The following is an 18,623-nucleotide window of genomic DNA, read 5'->3' as shown; positions in this document are numbered from 1 at the left end:
GATTTGAACTCAGGACCTTCGGAAGAGCAGTCAGTGCTCTTACCCATTGAGCCATCTCGTCAGCCCCCCCTTTTTTTTTTAAAGATTTATTTACTTATTATATGTAAGTACATATAAGCTGTCTTCAGACACTCCAGAAGAGGGAGTCAGATCTCCTTAAGGATGGTTGTGAGCCACCATGTGGTTGCTGGGATTTGAACTCAGGACTTTCAGAAGAGCAGTTGGGTGCTCTTACCCACTGAGCCATCTCACCAGCCCGCATAAGCCTTTCAATAATACATAGATTTATTCTGCTAAATTGTGTTTAAAATCTATACTCATAAGAGATACTGGTACACATTTTCTTATAAAGTCAATGTGTCAGTTAAACATGAGTGTAGCTTCATGAGACAATTTTACAGGACAATTTACACATGACTGTTATTTATTCCCTCTGTATGTTACAGGATTTAATAGTAAAGTAATATGAACCTGCTTTTTGCAGGATGTTTCCTGTCCAATTACATTAGTGCAGAAGAGGTCTATGATTGGACAGGGAAAAGGGAGGCAGAGCCAAGAGTGGGGGTTGGGGAGAGAGCGCACCTGGAGAGATGGTGGAAACCTGGCAGGAGCTCTGTGGCGCTGAGGTTGCCAACACTAGTGCAGGAACCTGCCGGCTTTTTTTTTTTTTTTTTTTTTTTTTAAATATTTCATGCAACAGGTGCTTTAATTATCAGCATAATTCTTTAGCAAGTTGAAATTATAGTTTTCTGCAGTAGGGTTGGGTTGGGTCTCACTCTGTAGCCCACACTGGCCTTGAACGCTAGATATTCAACCTTAGCTACTGAGTGCCAGGATTAATGGCATATACAACTTTTCCCATCGGTTCTTCTACTTCTATGTCTTCCAATGAATTGGACTGTTGTCATCTGAATTGTCCAATTATCAGCATGGAATTGTTCATAACAATCTGTTGCTATCTTTTGGATGCCTATAGTTTAGTCACCTCTGTCCCCTAATCAGAATGACTATAAGGATCAATTATTTAAATCTTCACTACAGATAGTTACTTGAGTATTTCTCCAAGAAAATTTTAAGAGGACTTGAGAAATAAGAATGCCAGGTTTTATCCTATTATCCTTGATATTGCCCACAGTAAATAGCCACATGGCCTTTACATAGCCAGCCATACTTTTTGACAAGCGAAAGGATAAACAGGTGACAGTGAAAGCCAAAAGATAATATAAGGAGGTAGAAATAAAGTTCAAGAAACCATACTTTAGAGATCACACTAGAAAACACATGGAATCTTGCCAGAAAAACTACGTAATTAACCGAGATTAAGCATCTATTTGAAAATGAATAATAAAGTGTCCTCGCATAAGATTACAAAATTTATATGGTATCCCACAAGGTGTCCAATGATGTTAGTTTTCCTCCACATCAATGAACTAATGAGTTTTGTAACTACATAAATCCTTTAAGTTTACCATAATTTCAAAAAGAAATGAATGATAAAGGTCTATATTTCATGTAGTGAGAATAGAAAGTTTTATATTCTAGCCATAATATATAAACATGTAAAAATTAAAATCCTATAGCCAGGTGTGGTGGTGCACGCCTTTAATCCCAGCACTCGGGAGGCAGAGGCAGGTGGATTTCTGAGTTCGAGGCCAGCCTGGTCTACAAAGTGAGTTCCAGGACAGCCAGGGCTATACAGAGAAACCCTGTCTTGGGGGGGGGGGGTAAACAACACAATAAATAATAAATAAAAATAAAATAAAGGGCTGGTGAGATGACTCAGTGGGTAAGAGCACCCGACTGCTCTTCCAAAGGTCCTGAGTTCAAATCCCAGCAACCACATGGTGGCTCATAACCATCTGTAACAAGACCTGACGCCCTCTTCTGGAGTGTCTGAAGACAGCTATGTGTATAATTACATATAATAAATAAATAAAGCTTTAAAAAAATAAAATAAAATCCTACAAAAAAATAAGCAAAAGAAAAACAAGTTTCCCACTAGAGATCCAATGTCATAGTCCCTACTGGTAACTAATTTTTATTTTGTTTTTTGTAGGACAGAGTTTCTCTGTATAGCCCTGGTTGTAATGAAACTCACTCTGTGAACTAGGCTGACTTTGAACTCAAATCCAAAATTTAATTTCAACTATTTGTAATTTTAATGATGATTGTCATGATTTAGTGGAAGCTAAGGAGTCACTGGAATGGAAAGCGGTGGGCATTGTAACTTTTCCCACACCTACCTTGTCAGCTCTAACAGTTTCACACAGCCACTGTATTTATGCTACTGATTCCTGTCTATAATCACTGGTTTGTATGTAAGTCACTATATTCTAAAAACTACAAAGCCTATCAACTCATCATCAAAAACATGCTTATGTGATTAATCCTTACAGAATGTACACAAATGACCCTTTAAAGAGGAAATGTAATTGTACATCACTACATTTATTCCAATTGTTCAAATGGATTCTCTTTACTTTTACTAACTGCTCAAATTTTTACCACAATATTTACTGATTTGGTTACTGATTTTTCCTTCTACCAAGACCTTGGCCTTCTTAGTCTTCTCGGCTTTCACTGACTGTGGCTTACATCATCTACTCATGAACATCACCCAAGTTCTGAAACATGGTTGGTCTTTTTAAAATAAATCTATACATTTTAAAACATATTCTTATTAGTAATTTGTAATTTCTACTTTAAAGATACTATTTTCCAGTCTAGCAATATAGCTAATATCCAGAGATGTTTTTCTACCTTGTTAGTTTTTTTTTTTTTTTTTGGTTTTTTGAGACAGGGTTTCTCTGTGTAGCTCTGGCTGTCCTGGAACTCACTTTGTAGACCAGGCTGGCCTCAGAAATCCACCTGCCTCTGCCTCCCGAGTGCTGGGATTAAAGGCGTGTGCCACCACCACCCAGCTAAAATATACTTTTTATTAGATGACATTTTATGCTTTTCTTCCAGTGGGGAGATAACTGAGACAGAGTATCTCTATTAACTAGACTAGCCTTGAACTCAGCTATCCTTCCTCAGCTTCCTAAATGCTGAGGTTACTGGGATGTTTGGAGAGATGTAAATATACAACAGAGGGATAGAGAGACAACTCAGTGGGTAAAGTGCTGCCACTCAAGCATTTAAGACCAGAGTTTGAGTCCTTAGAACCTACATAAAAACTGGGTAGGAAAGACAGCCACCTGTATCTCAGTTCTTGAAAGGTTGAGATGGGGAATCCCTGGGGCCAGTTGCTAAACTGAGTAAGAGACCATGTCTCCATAAATAAACCAAACAAGGGTTCAGTTCCCAGCACCCACATGATGGTCCAACCATTTGTAACTCCAATTCAAGAGGATCCAATGTCTCTTCTGACCTGAGAGCTCTTACATGCAGATGATACAAACATTTGAGCACACAGAAACATACACATTAAAAAAATTAAAAACAATTTAGAGGGGATTAAAGAGTTAGTTCAATTGTAAAGTGCTTTAGCTAGCAAGCATAGGGTCTTGGGTTTAGTCCTCAGTGCTGAGAAAGAGGATGAACAGCCCCCACCCACATTGTGTACACACACACACACACACACACACACACACACACACACACAACACACACACACCCTGGAGATTTGTTGGCCAACCAATCTAGCCACATCAGTGAGCTCCAGCTTCAGTGAAATACTCTCAAAAAACTTCGGATGGCCAGTGAAATGACTCAGCACATCAGGAACCTGCCATCAAACATACAACACAAATTCCATCCCCAGGACCCACAAAGTAAAGGGAGAGAAATGACTCCTTCAAGTTGTTCTCCGACCTCCACATTCACACACATACAAAATAAATAAGTGTAATGTTGAAAACTTATTTTAAACAAGTGGAAAGCAAGTGAGGAAAATACATGACTTCAACCACTGGCCCCTCTACATACATTCACAGAAACGAGTACATACACATATAAAAAGTATACATTTATAATAAAAAAAATAAGATGACAAGTTTTAAGCCAACTAGTACTCACTGTATTCGAGCTTCTTTCTCTTCTTTTTCTCCTTCAATGGATCCTCATCTTCTCTGACTCCCTCCCTTCCTTCCTCTCCCAGTGTATCATAAAATAATGGATCTCGATTAGCAGCCTTCTTATGGAAATGCTTTGTTTTAGATCCCCCTTTAACCAACACAACTTTTCTTTTTAAACAAGTGCAACCAAACATGCAGTCTGGTCGACGGCAGTGAGCAGGCTGGCGCTTCTCCAAAGCTAGACTGGAGCATACACAACCCAGGCGACAGAAGTCATTGTTGCATGGAGGAGCTCGTTTCCTTATGATTGTGTGGATAGGTTTAGTTTTGAGAGATGCCTAAAGTTAAAGGAGAACATAAAAATTTGATTAAATCATCCCAATACTACCACCAACTTAAGAGTCACATACTCATCTACCTTCTGATTACTAGTACTAATAACAAGACTAACACAGAACTCAAAAGTCAGACACACATATAATTAGGGCTCTGAGTAAAGAAGCTGCCACTCTAATGCATTAGCAAAGGAGTCTTCTCATTAATTAAGAGCAAAAACATCAAATATTCTATTCATTCAGTAGAAACCCACATATACTGTTCCTGTGTAGGGACTGACGAGTCTAAGTTACATAGGTCAAACAATGTTTCATATGATTTTCCTGAAGCACAAGCAAGCTCATACTGTCTAGACTAGAATACCCTAGTAATAACTTTGACAGCATATATGGCCTGCACAATGCAAAATAATCACTACTATTTTACACAAAATGTCGTCCTAAGTAAACAATAAAAATAAAAGAGAATCATACATGCTTGAATCTTTATAATGACTAGTAGAAAATACAGGACACAGGGAGTTGACTCAGTGGATAAAGGGCTGACATTCATTTAAGTCCAGAGTATGGCTGGGTGGTGGTGGCGCACGCCTTTAGTCCCAGCACTTGGGAGGCAGAGGCAGGCGGATTACTGAATTCGAGGCCAGCCTGATCTACAGAGTGAGTTCCAGTTCCAGGACAGCCAGGGCTACACAGAGAAACCTTGTCTCAAAACAAAACAAAACAAACAAAACCAGAGTATGGATCCCTAGAACTTACATAAAAAGCTGGGCAGGCAAGATCTAGGATCTCTAAGTACTTTGAGGACAGAGATAGGGATCCCTGGGGTCAGCTGGATCCTGCTTCCATAGATTATGGGGAGAGGGACATGTGACATGAACTTTTACCTATAAACACCGGTACACATGTATGTATGATCATGCATAGAAACACATACCCATACATGCACACACCACACACACATTACAGGAAACCATATACTGCCAACATCTCATGATCTTCAGCTCTACAATTCAGTATAGACTTTTATTTTATTTTTAATTATTGTGTGTGCATGATATACAAGGGTGCATGTGCCATAGCACAGAAAACAATCAAAAGACAAGATTATGCACTGTTTCTGGGGATTAAACTCAAGTCACAAGGTTTATGCACAAAGCTTTTTTACTCACTAAGCCAGCTTGTTAACCCCAGAATTTTTTTTTTTTGTATTTATCTGTATTACATGTGCAATGTAGGCATGTACAACTGTGTGGCTATGCCAACCCCCATGGATATACATGTGAAGTCCAGGGATCGGGGCTAGGCACGTTTATGATTTTCTACCTTTTTTTGTTTGTTTGAGACAGAGTCTCACCATGTAGCTTGGCTACCCTGGCACTCACTATGTAGATCAGGCTGACCTTGAACAGGCTTCTGTCTCCAAAGTTCTGGGATTAAATACATATGCTAAGCCAAATGTTGTAATCTACACCCTTAACCCAGCACTTGACAGAAGAGGCAGGCAGATGTCTCTGAATTCAAGGAGAACAAGGTCTATAGAGTGAGTTCCAGGACAACAACATAGTGAGACTGTCATAACAACAACAACAACAAAAATAATAAAGGCATGTACCACCATGCCTAGCTTACCTTGTTTTTTGATATAGTCTCTCACTGAACCTGAACCTCAACATTTTGGCTAGATTGGCTAGCCAACAAGATCCACCTATCTCTGTCCCCAAACCCCAGGTGTTGTTGGAGTTATAGGCATCTCACCTGGTTTGTACGTCAGTGCTAGGAATATAAATTCAAGTTCCCATGCTTAGATAGCAAGTAATTCAGTAGAGAATTTTTCATTTATTCGTTGATTCATTCATTCGTTCGTTTGTTCATTCATTCATTCATTCATTCATTTTGTCTCCCTTTACTGGCAGAAGAAAGCTAGACTCAAAAGATTAGCTCATAGCTGAAGACATCCCCTTAATTATTACCTAGGTAATTAAAATGCTAAACCCTAAAACTTATCCACTTCCCAAAGTACCAATGTCTAATTTTTAGCTAAGCACCAATGTTTACAGAAAATAGCAAATATTTACCTGAGCAGTAAGCAGAGTTGTCAAGGAGACATCTGCTCGCTCTTCAGTAATATAGGTCCTTGGTTTTCCTTCCCAGAGTGCACAGTCTTCCAGGTCCATAAGCTTTACTTGAGATTTCGACAAGCCTGGAGGGCGAGTTCCTTGCTGCTGAAGGTGCTGCTGCTGGGCCTGCCGCAAACTAATCTGCTTTGGAAATGCATTTTCATCTACAGATGGCACAACCAAGTTAGTCACCTGATTATCTGAGGTCGAACTTAAGGAATTCTTGGTATTTTTATCTCCTGGGCTCACATGAGAGTTTTTCTGCTTTGGTGAAACAGGGTATGGTAAAATAGACTTATAAGATGATTTGGTTCGGCCACTGAGTGTTGTCTGTTTGTTCTGAGCCTTTGTTTTTCGAGAGGCAGTAGTTACAGAATGAGGCTTCACAGAGTGAGAGGTAGAAGGGGATATGGTAGATTGCTTCTTCAGTACACTATCAAGAGTTCGAACATAGCTGGTACTCTTGGTGGGTAGCTGGTACACTACTGGAGATGTGGGAGCATTTGAAGAGAAACCCATGTTTGTTTCCATCAATTTGCCTTCATTTTCCAAGTACTCATCTAGCTTATCACTACAGAAAGCAGAACGGTTTTTCAGTGAAGCTTCTGAATTTCCACCTAGAAAATATGGAGATACAAAACATTTCAACCTTGAAGGGTCTTAGCTCTCTAAGAACTGAGCTATATACTACTGAAGCTTCTCTAAACTGTTCCTACTCAAAAAGAAGAAAAAATAGAAAGCCAAGCAAAATGAGAGTGTCTCAGATACAAGCATAAAACCTCTTCACCTAACTATAGTAACAGTGATGAGTAAAACGGAACAGCAAAGGAAAAAGAAAAAAAAAAAAAAAAATCAACAAAATGCCAAGGGATTATTTAAGAGACTTGAGTCCCTGGAGTCTGAAACATGATGCAAGGAAAGAGAGGAAGCCATAAAAAGGAGAGCATAACCTTTAAGGGTTTTCATTTATTTGGTTTTGTTTTGAAACAAGTTCTCACTAAGTAGCCCTAGATGTCTTGAATCTGACTATGTAGCTATGTAGGAACTAGGCCAGACTTACAATTCTCCTTTATTGGTCCCTGTTTGCCTCCCAAGTGAATGAACTAGAATGGTATATATCACCATATCTAGTAACATTCTATTTTTAGGAAAAAAAGTATCAGTAAAGATTTAAATATATGTTGTAAGACTATATATATACCCAAAAGTAAAGAAGACTTATTTTGGACAAATGATAAACTAAGGATATAAGGTGAGGATATAAGTAGCAAACAAATCCAGTGAGAAAGGAAAAGCAGACAAATAGGTTCATGCTTCCAAACAAAAGCTTTGCGTTACAAACTTATTGTGAATTATTAGACTATCAAAACTATTAGACAGCTCTGAAGGTATACAGTCCTGAAATAATGACTTTTGTAGCTTAGTACAAAAAAAGGAAACAGTTTTAAGCTGCAAGGATTACTGGATAGGAGTGGAGCTCCAGGGTGTGGCTAGAGAGGAAACTAACACCAGCAATACACTGTTTTTAGTTCCGTTTAGAGAGATGAAAAGGGTAAGTGGTTCAATGAGACTAACTTGATTTCAAAGAGGGTCTCACCTCACTATATAACCCTGGCTGGCCTGGAACTTGCTACGTACTCAGAATGGACTCAAACGTATACCTGCCTCTATCTCCCAAGTGTTGGGATAAAAGGCAAGTGCTACCACCCCAGGCCAAGACTACATTTTTCAAAACATACATAAACTTAAAAAGTAAAACAAACACTAGTGACCAGCCAGGCTTTGGTGGCTTATGCCTGTAATTCCAACACTTGGAAGGCTGAGCAGGAGGACTGGCCAGCATTCTACACTCAATGAGACTGCATTTTAAAACAGAAAAGGAGCTGGGCTTGAGGTGAATAGGAAAGTGCTGGAGAAGCTGTTTGAACTACTCTGAATCTGTGGTACTACCAAAACAAAAAAACAAAAAGGCAATCAAAAACCAAATATCTAGTTACCTTCATTCCTAGATGCAGAAGCATTTTGAAATTTTCCTCTCCATCCCTTGATCTTGGTAAAGTCATTGGTCTTCCCCGTCCTAGAAACAAAAGGAAACCCAGCATCTATAAAAGAAAAAGAAAAAGAAATTACCAAAGTTCTAGTCAACCTATGTATGCCAAATTACTCTTTCTCTACTATGAATACATCTATGTATTAATTCCATGCCAAGAAATGAAAGGTTTATTCTCTAAATATCCTAAATTGGAAAATAAAAGTAATGTTTTAAAATTTATACTACAAATAACCTAAACTTAAAGAAGAAAAATAATGTTCACTTATACAAATGCTATCTATATACTCACCAGGTGAGGCAGGGTTGGTTCCTGTAACATTCCATAGGGGAAAGCTGGTGGCTGGAGCCAAAGGCAATTGTACTCCCAAGTATTTAAGATCAATGCTCACTGTTGGATCCACTGAATTCAGTTTTAAGCCCACTATAAGAAAAAAAGGACATATTTCTCCCTTCCTTCTTAAAACAAAACAAAACACTCAGATTTAAAAAAAAAAAAATGGTAAAAAGCAAAATTTGTTCAGTAACCACTAACAGCTTCACTTAAATCTTTATGTTATGGTATTACATAGTACCTAACCCTGAATGAGGGCAAAATACTAAAGCTGCACAGAAATAAATTCTGTCAATAAGCTAAAAGAGAATAAGAGCAAAATCCTCTCAAGCAAATAATGAACAGAAAAGCATGCCTTGCCAATAGCTTCATCAAAATCTTGATTACAGCCTTGTGAGAACCTAACCAAAGGACACAATTAAGCCATGCTCAGACTGCAAATACATATAAAATATAAAATACAAATATATTTTGTTTTAGCTTACCAAATTTTTAGTAATTCTTTAAGTAGCATAAGTAAATAAAGCAAAATCCAAACTTTTTATTATTTAGCCCAAGGTTCAGTGGCCTGCTAGGGTCTCTAATAAAAATTTGCCACAGATGGAGGTTCTGACCTGATTATAGTCACTAATTCTCCAGTTATTATCAATGAACCTAAAATGAAATTACTTATAAATTAAGAGACAACATTTTGGGAAAATATTTCGCTGGATTAAAAGGGGGAGGTGAGCAAAGACAGTCTAAAAGTTATATAGAGTAATACTGTACTAGGTTACCACTAAAAACAAAAACGGGCATCTCCTAAAGTAGACATGAAAGCACTGAACAAGTCAAGGTCTTTCACTAAACCTAGAACATCCCAGTTTGGCTTTTCCAAGCACCGAGACTGCAGGCATGGCTATGCCTAGCATTTTTATGTATGCTGGGGATCAAAATAAGATACTCATATACGTCACATCAAATACACTTCATCTACTAAGCCATCTCTTCAAGAAAGGTGTGTATCCTTAAATATGTTATCTAATAAATAAAAGTAGTACCTAACTCCCAAAGGGGGAAAAAAATCTCATAAATGTAGCCAGAGTTTTAAAAGATGCAAAATGTTCTCATTTTGAAGAGAAAACCCTGCTTTTTCTGTGATACATATTCTTTGTATACAAACTACTAGAATAAAGACCTAGGCCGAGCAGTGGTGGCTCACACTTTAATCCCCGGAATTGGGAGGCAGAGGCAGGCGGATTTCTTAGGCCAGCCTGGTATACAGAGTGACCAGGGCTACACCTGTCAAAACCCTGTCTCGAAAAACAAACAAAAAAAGACCTAGATGTGTTTTTTAATTGAGAAGAACTTTTGAAATGGAAAAAATAAAAAACTGCTAATTGAAAGAGAAAATAAAGGGAGAAATAAGCAAAAAGAGGTAGGAAAGAAAAGGGGAAGACATGTACAAAATGTACAAAAGACAAATTGACTTGTCCACATTTTGAAAGTAGTACCTTCTTGAAGAGCAGGATGTATCACCTGCTTATGCCTCAAAGACTTCAAATCTTCTATTAATTCCTTTTCCAACTGGGAAATTCTTGTTCTGCAACCTACTCACAAAACAGTGATGAAATAAAACAATGTACATCAGAGAGAATATTCCACACTATAGCCCCAACAGCGAATGCATCTGAATTTATACTGTTAGATATACCTGGATCATCTGTGGCTGTGGTCTGAAGACTAGAAGGTTCTTCTGTTGTCCCATCAACTGCATGAATATCAAGAGCCTCCTATACATTAAAAATAAAACCCAGTTATGTTGCTTCTAAAATTTTCAAAGGAAAATTCAATTTTTAAAAAAAAAAAAAAAAAAAAAAAGGATAACAATGACGAGTGTCTGGAGAGCATACTCAGTAGCTACAGTGCATGCTGGGTGACCATGAGAAGCTGGTTTATCCCCAGTATCTATGTAAAAGCTAGGTATAGTACCACTTTTCTGTAACTTCTGGTGGTGTTTAGGATGAAAGATGGTTAGCCTAAGCAATCAGTGAGCTCCAAGTTCAGTGAAGATGCCCTGTCTCAAAGAATAAGACTGAGAGAACAAAGAAGGTTCCAACCTCTAGCCTCTGCACACACTCACATAGGTATACCCACTGACACCCAAGGATATGCATACATCTACCACTCATAGAAAGAATATTTTAAAATTAATGATACAGGACTAAGAGTATGAAATAACATGTTTTAGCACTTGCTCCAAATTCACAGGAGTAATTGTTCTCATACTTTTGAGGGGGTTCTTGTCTTTTGTTTTGTTTTGTTTTGTTTTGTTGGCACTGTTTCACATAACCCAAGCTGGCCTCAAACTCACTAAGAAGGTGGGATTGGCAGTCATTTCCTGATCATGCATCCTCTCCACCTCCTAAGTGCTACAATTTCAGGAGTGCATCACCACATGTGCATTTGATTATTTCCTACCGTATTTGCATTCAATTATTTTAATCATCAGTCTAAATAAGAAAGGTAGTCTAGTGGTAGAACGCTTGCCTTATTATTATTATTATTATATAAGACCCTGGATTTGATCTCCAGTGCTGTTGTCTCCATTCTTGCTACAAACACAAGGGTGGGGTGGACATAGGGGGGGTCAGAGAGGGAAGATGAAGAGGAGGAAAAAAAGAAAAGGAAGAGGAAAGGGAGGAAGAAGAGAAAGAAACACCAGCAGCAGCAGGACAAGACAAAAGCAAAAGCCCAACTGATCACGGTGGCACACACCTGTTATCTCAGCACTTGGCAAGCTGAGGCAGGAGAATTCAAAGTTTAAGGCCATCCTGGGCATACAATGAGAATATCTCAAAAGACAAACAAACACTTAAACATGAATAGAATCTTATACTCAACCAACATTAAACTATATTTACACACAATCTGCATGTTGTCTCAGAGCTTTTTCACAGCAGAGAGAAAAAAAATTAAAAAAAAAAAAGACGTAGCCAACATCTACAGTCAACTTAGAAAAGTTAGATTCCTTAAAAAAAATACCTGCATGAAAAGTAATAAGCACGTAGAGTCCCTGGATAACGATGCTAGTATTCAGCTGGACATGGTGGCATATGACTTTAGCCCAGCTCTTAGAAGAAACAGCAGATGGATCCCTGAGTTCAAGGTTAATGTACAAAGCACATATAGCTACGTAAAGAAACCTTATCTCAAAATAAAAATAATGCTAGTATATTGGTTCTCTAATACTCTACTATTACTTATTACTAACCAGTCAGTGTAGGAGAGAGAAAGTTATCTCAGAAAAAAAATTCAGTGAACTTTTTGAGTATTATTAAGCTTTGGAGACTGCAACAATGAAAATTTCAAGTTCAATTTTCTTTTTTTTTTCCTTTTTTCTTTTTTTTTAAATTTTATTTATTCAATGTATGAGTGCTCTGCTGCATATATATCTGCCTGCCTGAAGAGGGCAGGGCATCAGATCTCCCTACAGATGGTTGTGAGCCACCATATGGTTGCTGGGAACTGAACTCATGACCTCTGGAAGAACAGCCAGTGCTCTCAACCACTGAGCCATCTCACCAGCCCTCAAAGTTCAATTTTCCAACACTGATGTTATTTATAGCTCACAAGTAACTTCAACTCTAGTAGCTCCAGGGTAACCTGACACCTCTGGCTTCCACTGGCACCTGCACTCACATATACAGACACACATAAATCTTTTTTTAATCAGATAAACACTGAACAAATTACAGAGTGAGATCTACACATTTACATTTTTAAAGTCTATTTAAAAGCAAGTATCTTAAGGGGTGACTACTGTTAACTAAACCAAATGTTTAGCACTCACTCAATAGCCCCAAACATACTCACAAATAGATACATTAATAAAAGTAGATCCTAAATTTTAAGCCAATTTTCAATTCAAAACTGATTAGCAGACCTTAAAAAGAAAGCTGATCATTACAATCGTACCTTTGATTCAAAGGAAACAAAGAGCACACCATCCACATCTTCTAGATCAGGCTTCACATCAGGAAAGGTACTTCCAGGGCCTACGGGAATATTCTTGGAAGCAGTTAAAGATTTCCCTGTGTTTTTAGGTGGTCGCCCTGCCTTAGAGAGTCTCAACTTTCTCGGCCTTCCTCTTTTCCCAGGAGTATTTGGAGAGGCACTATGACTAGCAGTCACAGTCTTTGAGGGTATTGCCATTTTAAGCATCGTTGTTCGCTTTTTGCCTAAGTCCTCTTTTCCTGAAAATGACTCTCCAGTTGATCCTTTTGAACTGTCATGTATTCTTTCCGTGCTACTATTGTCAAATATGTCTGGGTATTTCCAATTAGGCTCTTTAAGTAAAGTATATTTTTGTACAATTCTGAGATCTGGTGAATGTTTTCTGAGACTATTTTCTGAATCTTTGCTTAAGCAAAAGTCAGTCCCATCAGAATTTTCAATATACGCAGGCAAATATTCTAATTCTGCCAACATAGATTTATCTTTTCGAGATGTGGAGAGCATATTATCAGGCAATTCAGAAATTTTCACTGTGCTTTTCGTGACAGCACAGGGTTCCAAGTAAACTACTGGCATTTTCCCAGCATCTAATTTAAACATTTTAGCTTTAGCAACACCTGGGCTATTTGGTAGCCATTTATAAGATGGATGGTCAGCTTCCAAATTATCAACTTTATTGTGTCTCTTTAGTTGTTTCTCTAGTATAGGATCATCATCGCTGTTTGAGTATACGTCCGTTTCCTCATCTGTCTCTTCTTGTTTCACTGTTATTCCTTCTGGGCATTCACCAAGTTCATAATCATAATCATCTAGAGGCTCTTCTTTAATGACGACATTAAAGTTTCCATTTGGGTTCGATGGTGAGGAAATCTGGGAATCATCTTCAAAACTGTTCACAATACGACTAGAGAGGTAGAAGAAGATAAAAAGTACAGAACTATCTATAAACAAGACTCAGAGAAGGAAAAGCAGTTCTTAAAATCAATATATCCATCAGAATTCATGAGTCATTACTTAAAAATTGTAACTTAACAAAGTGCTCGAGCCGGGCGTGGTGGTGCACGCCATTAATCCCAGCACTCGGGAGGCAGAGACAGGTGGATTTCTGAGTTCCAGGCCAGCCTGGTCTACAGAGTGAGCTCCAGGACAGCCAGGGCTACACAGAGAAACCCTGTCTCAAAAAAAAAAAAAAAAAAAAAACAAACGAAGTGCTCAAAAGTAAATTATCAATCACATGTTCTATCAATGTTTCACACACACACACACAAAAAAAATACAATTCAAGAGCCAAGTTTCAGGGCTGGGAATGCAGCCCAACTGATATACTGCCTGCCTAGAACACAAAAGTCCTAAATCCAATCTCCATCACTACATAAACTAACCCCACGTGTATAAATAAAATGTGGGAAAAGAATAGTTTACCCTTATCATTAAATCAAAATGCAGAGTACCTTATAAAATATGTTTGTCTTTAGATATTGGTCACATATACAGAACTCCATACTAAAAGTCAGCTATAACCAACCAAAAATCAAAGTCTTAAAAATTCATGCATCATCAAATGCCAATTAAGAGGAAAAAAAGTGTCTATTACAGCTGAACAGTGTGGTGCACGCCTTTAATCCCAGCCCAAAGAGATCTCTGAGTTCAAGGACAGCCTGATCTGTATGCAGAGTTCCAGGTCAGCCAGGGCTACAAAGAAAAAACCCTGTCTCTAGAAACCAAACCAAAACAAGCAGTCTATCATAACTAGGAATTACAGTAAATTAATGTGCTTTCAAACTGCTAGTTCTTTCTGTATTTCCAGATAAAATACCTAATACAAAACTTAACCTCTTAACCAATTCATTGAAGTAGCCTTCTCAGCATACTCATGTTACTACCGAAACATTTTCAATTTTTCAAATTAAAAAACTCACTTTCAAGGAGTGTATGGCTCAGTAGTAGAATGCCTGCCCGATAAGTGTAAGGCCCTAGGTTCAATTCCAGCACTTTTCTTAGCTCCCCCCCCCCCAAAAAGCATGTTTTCAGTGCGAAGAATTTGCTACAGCTGCTATGGCATTAGTGGGGGTGGTGATGGCACATGTCTTTTACCCCAGCACTCAGAGGCAGGTGGACCTGAGGTAAGGCCTGCCAGGTCTTCATAACAAGCTCCATGCCAGCCTGGGCTATAGAGTGAGACTCTGAGAGAAAGAAAAAAAAAAAAAAAAGATTTTGCCACAAACTTTTAAAATAAAAGGCTAGGTTACAGCTGGGGATGTTCCTTAGTATATGTTCCAAGTACTATAAAGTACTTGCCCAGCATGTACAAAGCCCTAGGTCAATCCTCAGTACCACATAAATCAAACATAATGGTACATACGGGTCATTTCAGCACATTCAAAGTGAAGACAAAGCAGACAAGAAATTTAAGATCAGGCCTTGGAGTTGGCTCAGTGGCAAAGGTATCTGAGGTTAAAATCTGATAGCTTGAATGGATCTGATCCCTGGGATCAGAAAAAATAACTCCCATCAGTCCTCTGACCTACAAACACACATACATACATACATACATACTCACACACACATCAACAACCAACCAACCAACCAAATAAAATGTGAAAATAAAACAATTCAAAAAAGAAGGCTTGTGAAACTTAAAAAAAAAAAAAAAAAAAAAGTACAAATTTCCTGTGCCGCTTTTCTACATACTCTATCATCTATCCTGTGCCTTTTTAGACTCACTTTAAACAATAATCTACATTAAGTTTCATATACTAAGCCACACAAATCCACTTTACTGTCTCAAAAAGAATATAATTCCAAATCTAATATATCTCACTGAAACACTAGATTTTTCAAAACTTGCTAAGTTAATACATTGTCTTTATAAAATCCAAATATATTAAATATGCACAACTATGTGAACAATAGTTACTTGCTCCTGCAGAACTTATTAAAAAAAAAAAATCCTTCAATGAGTAACTTTCCACTCTGGTTAAAACGTAGATGACTAACAGCTGAAGAAGAACCTAGACTTCGGATTCTCTTGCCTCCATCTCCCTAATTATCACAGGCATTCATCAACAGTCCTGGCTTTGTGCAGCACTGGGGATGGAATCCAAGGTTCTGTGCGTGCTAGTAGAGCATGCTGCCCACTGATATTTTAAATAGGCAGATTTTATGGCATGTGAACATCTTAAAACATTTAAAATAATCCATTACATAGATATATGTGTTTACATGTATTAAGAGAACAACTGGTGGAAGTCAGTCTTTTCCTTTCAAGATGTGTGGTTCTGGGGATCAAATTCAAATTAAATGTCAGACTTAGCATCAAGTGCCTCCATCATGCTGGGCCACTCAGTATGTTAAGTATTCTATTCTTGTTTCATTTGAGACAGGGTCTTACTATGTATTCCTGGCTGGCCTGAAATCTGTTAAGTAGATGAGACTAGCCTAGAACTCAGAGATCTGCCTACCTTTGCCTCCAGAGCACTAGAATTAAAGGTGTGTGCTCCCCACACCTGGTCATCTTAAACGTTCTATAATTAGAAAGAAAGAAAGAAAGAAAGAAAGAAAGAAAGAAAGAAAGAAAGAAAGAAAGAAAGAAAGAAAGAAACAAACCACAAGCAACTAGGTTTGGTAGTTCATACTGGTAATCCTAGCACTCAAGATGCCTAGGCAAGAGGATTGTCTCCCAAGTTTCAAGCCTGGACTGTCTCAAAAAAAACAAAAAAACAAAAAAAAAAAAAACAAAAAAAACCAAAAAAGATAAGAAGAGGAACATTGGATTTAACAATTCATCAAGAGGGGGCTGGAGAGATGGCTCAGCGGGTAAGAGCACCCAATTGCTCTTCCAAAGGTCCTGAGTTCAAATCCCAGCAACCACATGGTGGCTCACAATCATCCATAACGAGATCTGACTCCCTCTTCTGGAGTGTCTGAAGACAGCTACAGTGTACTTACATATAATAAATAAATAAATCTTTAAAAAAAAAAAAAAAAAAAAAAAAAAAAAAAAAAAAAAAAACAGGAACATTGGATTTAACAATTCATCAAGAGGGGGCTGGAGAGATGGCTCAGCGGGTAAGAGCACCCAATTGCTCTTCCAAAGGTCCTGAGTTCAAATCCCAGCAACCACATGGTGGCTCACAATCATCCATAACGAGATCTGACTCCCTCTTCTGGAGTGTCTGAAGACAGCTACAGTGTACTTACATATAATAAATAAATAAATCTTTAAAAAAAAAAAAAAAAAAANTTNAAAAAAAAAAAAAAAAAAAAAAAAAAAAAAAACCAATTCATCAAGGTCAAACACCTGTGAATAAATGCATGTATGTATGTAATATATATATGCACTAACTGCCTTCCCAATTTCATAAAATCAACATTTATATATAGAAACAAATAAAGCCCAGATACAATGATGATGAGTAAAATCTAAAGTACTGTAGTCTCACCAGTAAATGTAATCCAAACAAAACAATTAAGGAACTTCAATTAAACTACCACAGAGAAATGAATTTAACACACACATATATGAATATTCCACCTAATAGCTCAGAAATATACATGAAACTTCCTCAAAAGATCACATTTTAGAGCATACACATATCTTAGCAATTTTTTAACCTCATTTTTTTCCCCATATCAAACAAAATAAAACTAAGCAGCAATGTCAAAGGACTCTAAACAAACAATTCAACTATTCAAATACCAAGAGAATGAGCAATACAGGATTCAGTGATCAGAAAGGTCACTAAAGGTAAAAAAAAAAAAAAAAACCAAAGGAAACTTTTTTAAATTCATAGAATCAAATAAAAATGAAAACACACCTTACCAAAATCTTTGGGATACAACAAATGAAGTTGTAAGAAGAAAATTTATTGTTTCAAGTGTTTATTAGTTAGATAATTCAAAAAAGTCATAGTGGTGCATGCCTTTAATTCCAACAGTTCTAGCCACCCTAGGCTACATAGTGAATTCCAGGAGAGCCAGTGCTATGTAGACAGAGACCCATCATAAAACAAAACAAAATAGAACTCAATAAGGACGGGTCTCAAGGTCTTAAAAAAATAACAGGACAAACACCCAAATCAGTAAATGAAAAGAAATAATAAAGTCAGGGAAGCAATTAATGATATGGAGATGAAAAGAATTTAAAAAAGTAATAAATCAATAAACCCTTTGCCTACTAACCATAAAGAAAATTCAAACTAATAAAATTAAAGGTTAAAAAAAGGAACATTTCAATGGGTAGCAATGAAATCATAAAAATTATTAGAGAATATTATGAAAATTGGAAAATCTAGGTAAATTCCTAGACATATACAGCCTTACAAAATTACAAGAGGATAATCCAAATCCAAAAGATCTATAGTGAGCAAAAAAACCTGAAGCCATAGAAAAAGTAACAAGGAAGATGAGACTAGCATAGTACCTATGGATTTCAAGCAAACTTGTAAAGAAAAACCAAAGTGCTTCCGTACGTCCAGTTTAAATGCTCTCTTCTGGCCTCTGTGGGTACCAGGCATGCTTGTGGTATACAAACAACAGACATAAGTACAGGCAAAATACCCATACACATAAAATACTTTTTAATTAAAACAATTAATCTGAGCTGGGCAGTGGTGGCGAATGCCTTTAATTCCAGCACTTGGGGGGCAGAGGCAGGCAGATTTCTGAGTTCAAGCCCAGCCTGGTCTAGAGTGAGTTCTAGGACAGCAAGCAAGGGTTACATAGAGAAACCCTGCCTCGGAAAAGAAAGAAAGAAAGAAAGAAAGAAAGAAA

At 37.5% G+C, this 18,623-nt stretch overlaps 1 protein-coding gene across 9 annotated transcripts in view; it reads right to left on the bottom strand.

Moving 5' to 3' along the window:
* Positions 1 to 18,623, bottom strand: part of Mga (MAX dimerization protein MGA) — a 92,958-nt gene that overhangs the window by 35,547 nt on the left and 38,788 nt on the right. For all 9 annotated transcript variants that reach the window (XM_029535792.1, XM_029535791.1, XM_029535789.1 and 6 more), the window contains 7 exons: positions 12,813 to 13,755; positions 10,549 to 10,627; positions 10,349 to 10,444; positions 8,814 to 8,945; positions 8,469 to 8,573; positions 6,430 to 7,088; positions 4,018 to 4,354 (listed from right to left, as the gene is read on the bottom strand). In XM_029535792.1, coding sequence (XP_029391652.1) covers positions 4,018 to 4,354; positions 6,430 to 7,088; positions 8,469 to 8,573; positions 8,814 to 8,945; positions 10,349 to 10,444; positions 10,549 to 10,627; positions 12,813 to 13,755 — 2,351 coding nt within the window. The remainder of the gene's footprint in view (positions 1 to 4,017; positions 4,355 to 6,429; positions 7,089 to 8,468; positions 8,574 to 8,813; positions 8,946 to 10,348; positions 10,445 to 10,548; positions 10,628 to 12,812; positions 13,756 to 18,623) is intronic.

Source organism: Mus pahari, chromosome 3 (genome assembly GCF_900095145.1).
Source record: "Mus pahari chromosome 3, PAHARI_EIJ_v1.1, whole genome shotgun sequence".
Lineage (NCBI taxonomy): Eukaryota > Metazoa > Chordata > Mammalia > Rodentia > Muridae > Mus > Mus pahari.
The sequence above is the reverse complement of the archived record's forward strand: the minus strand, read 5'-3'. Positions and strand labels throughout refer to the sequence as shown.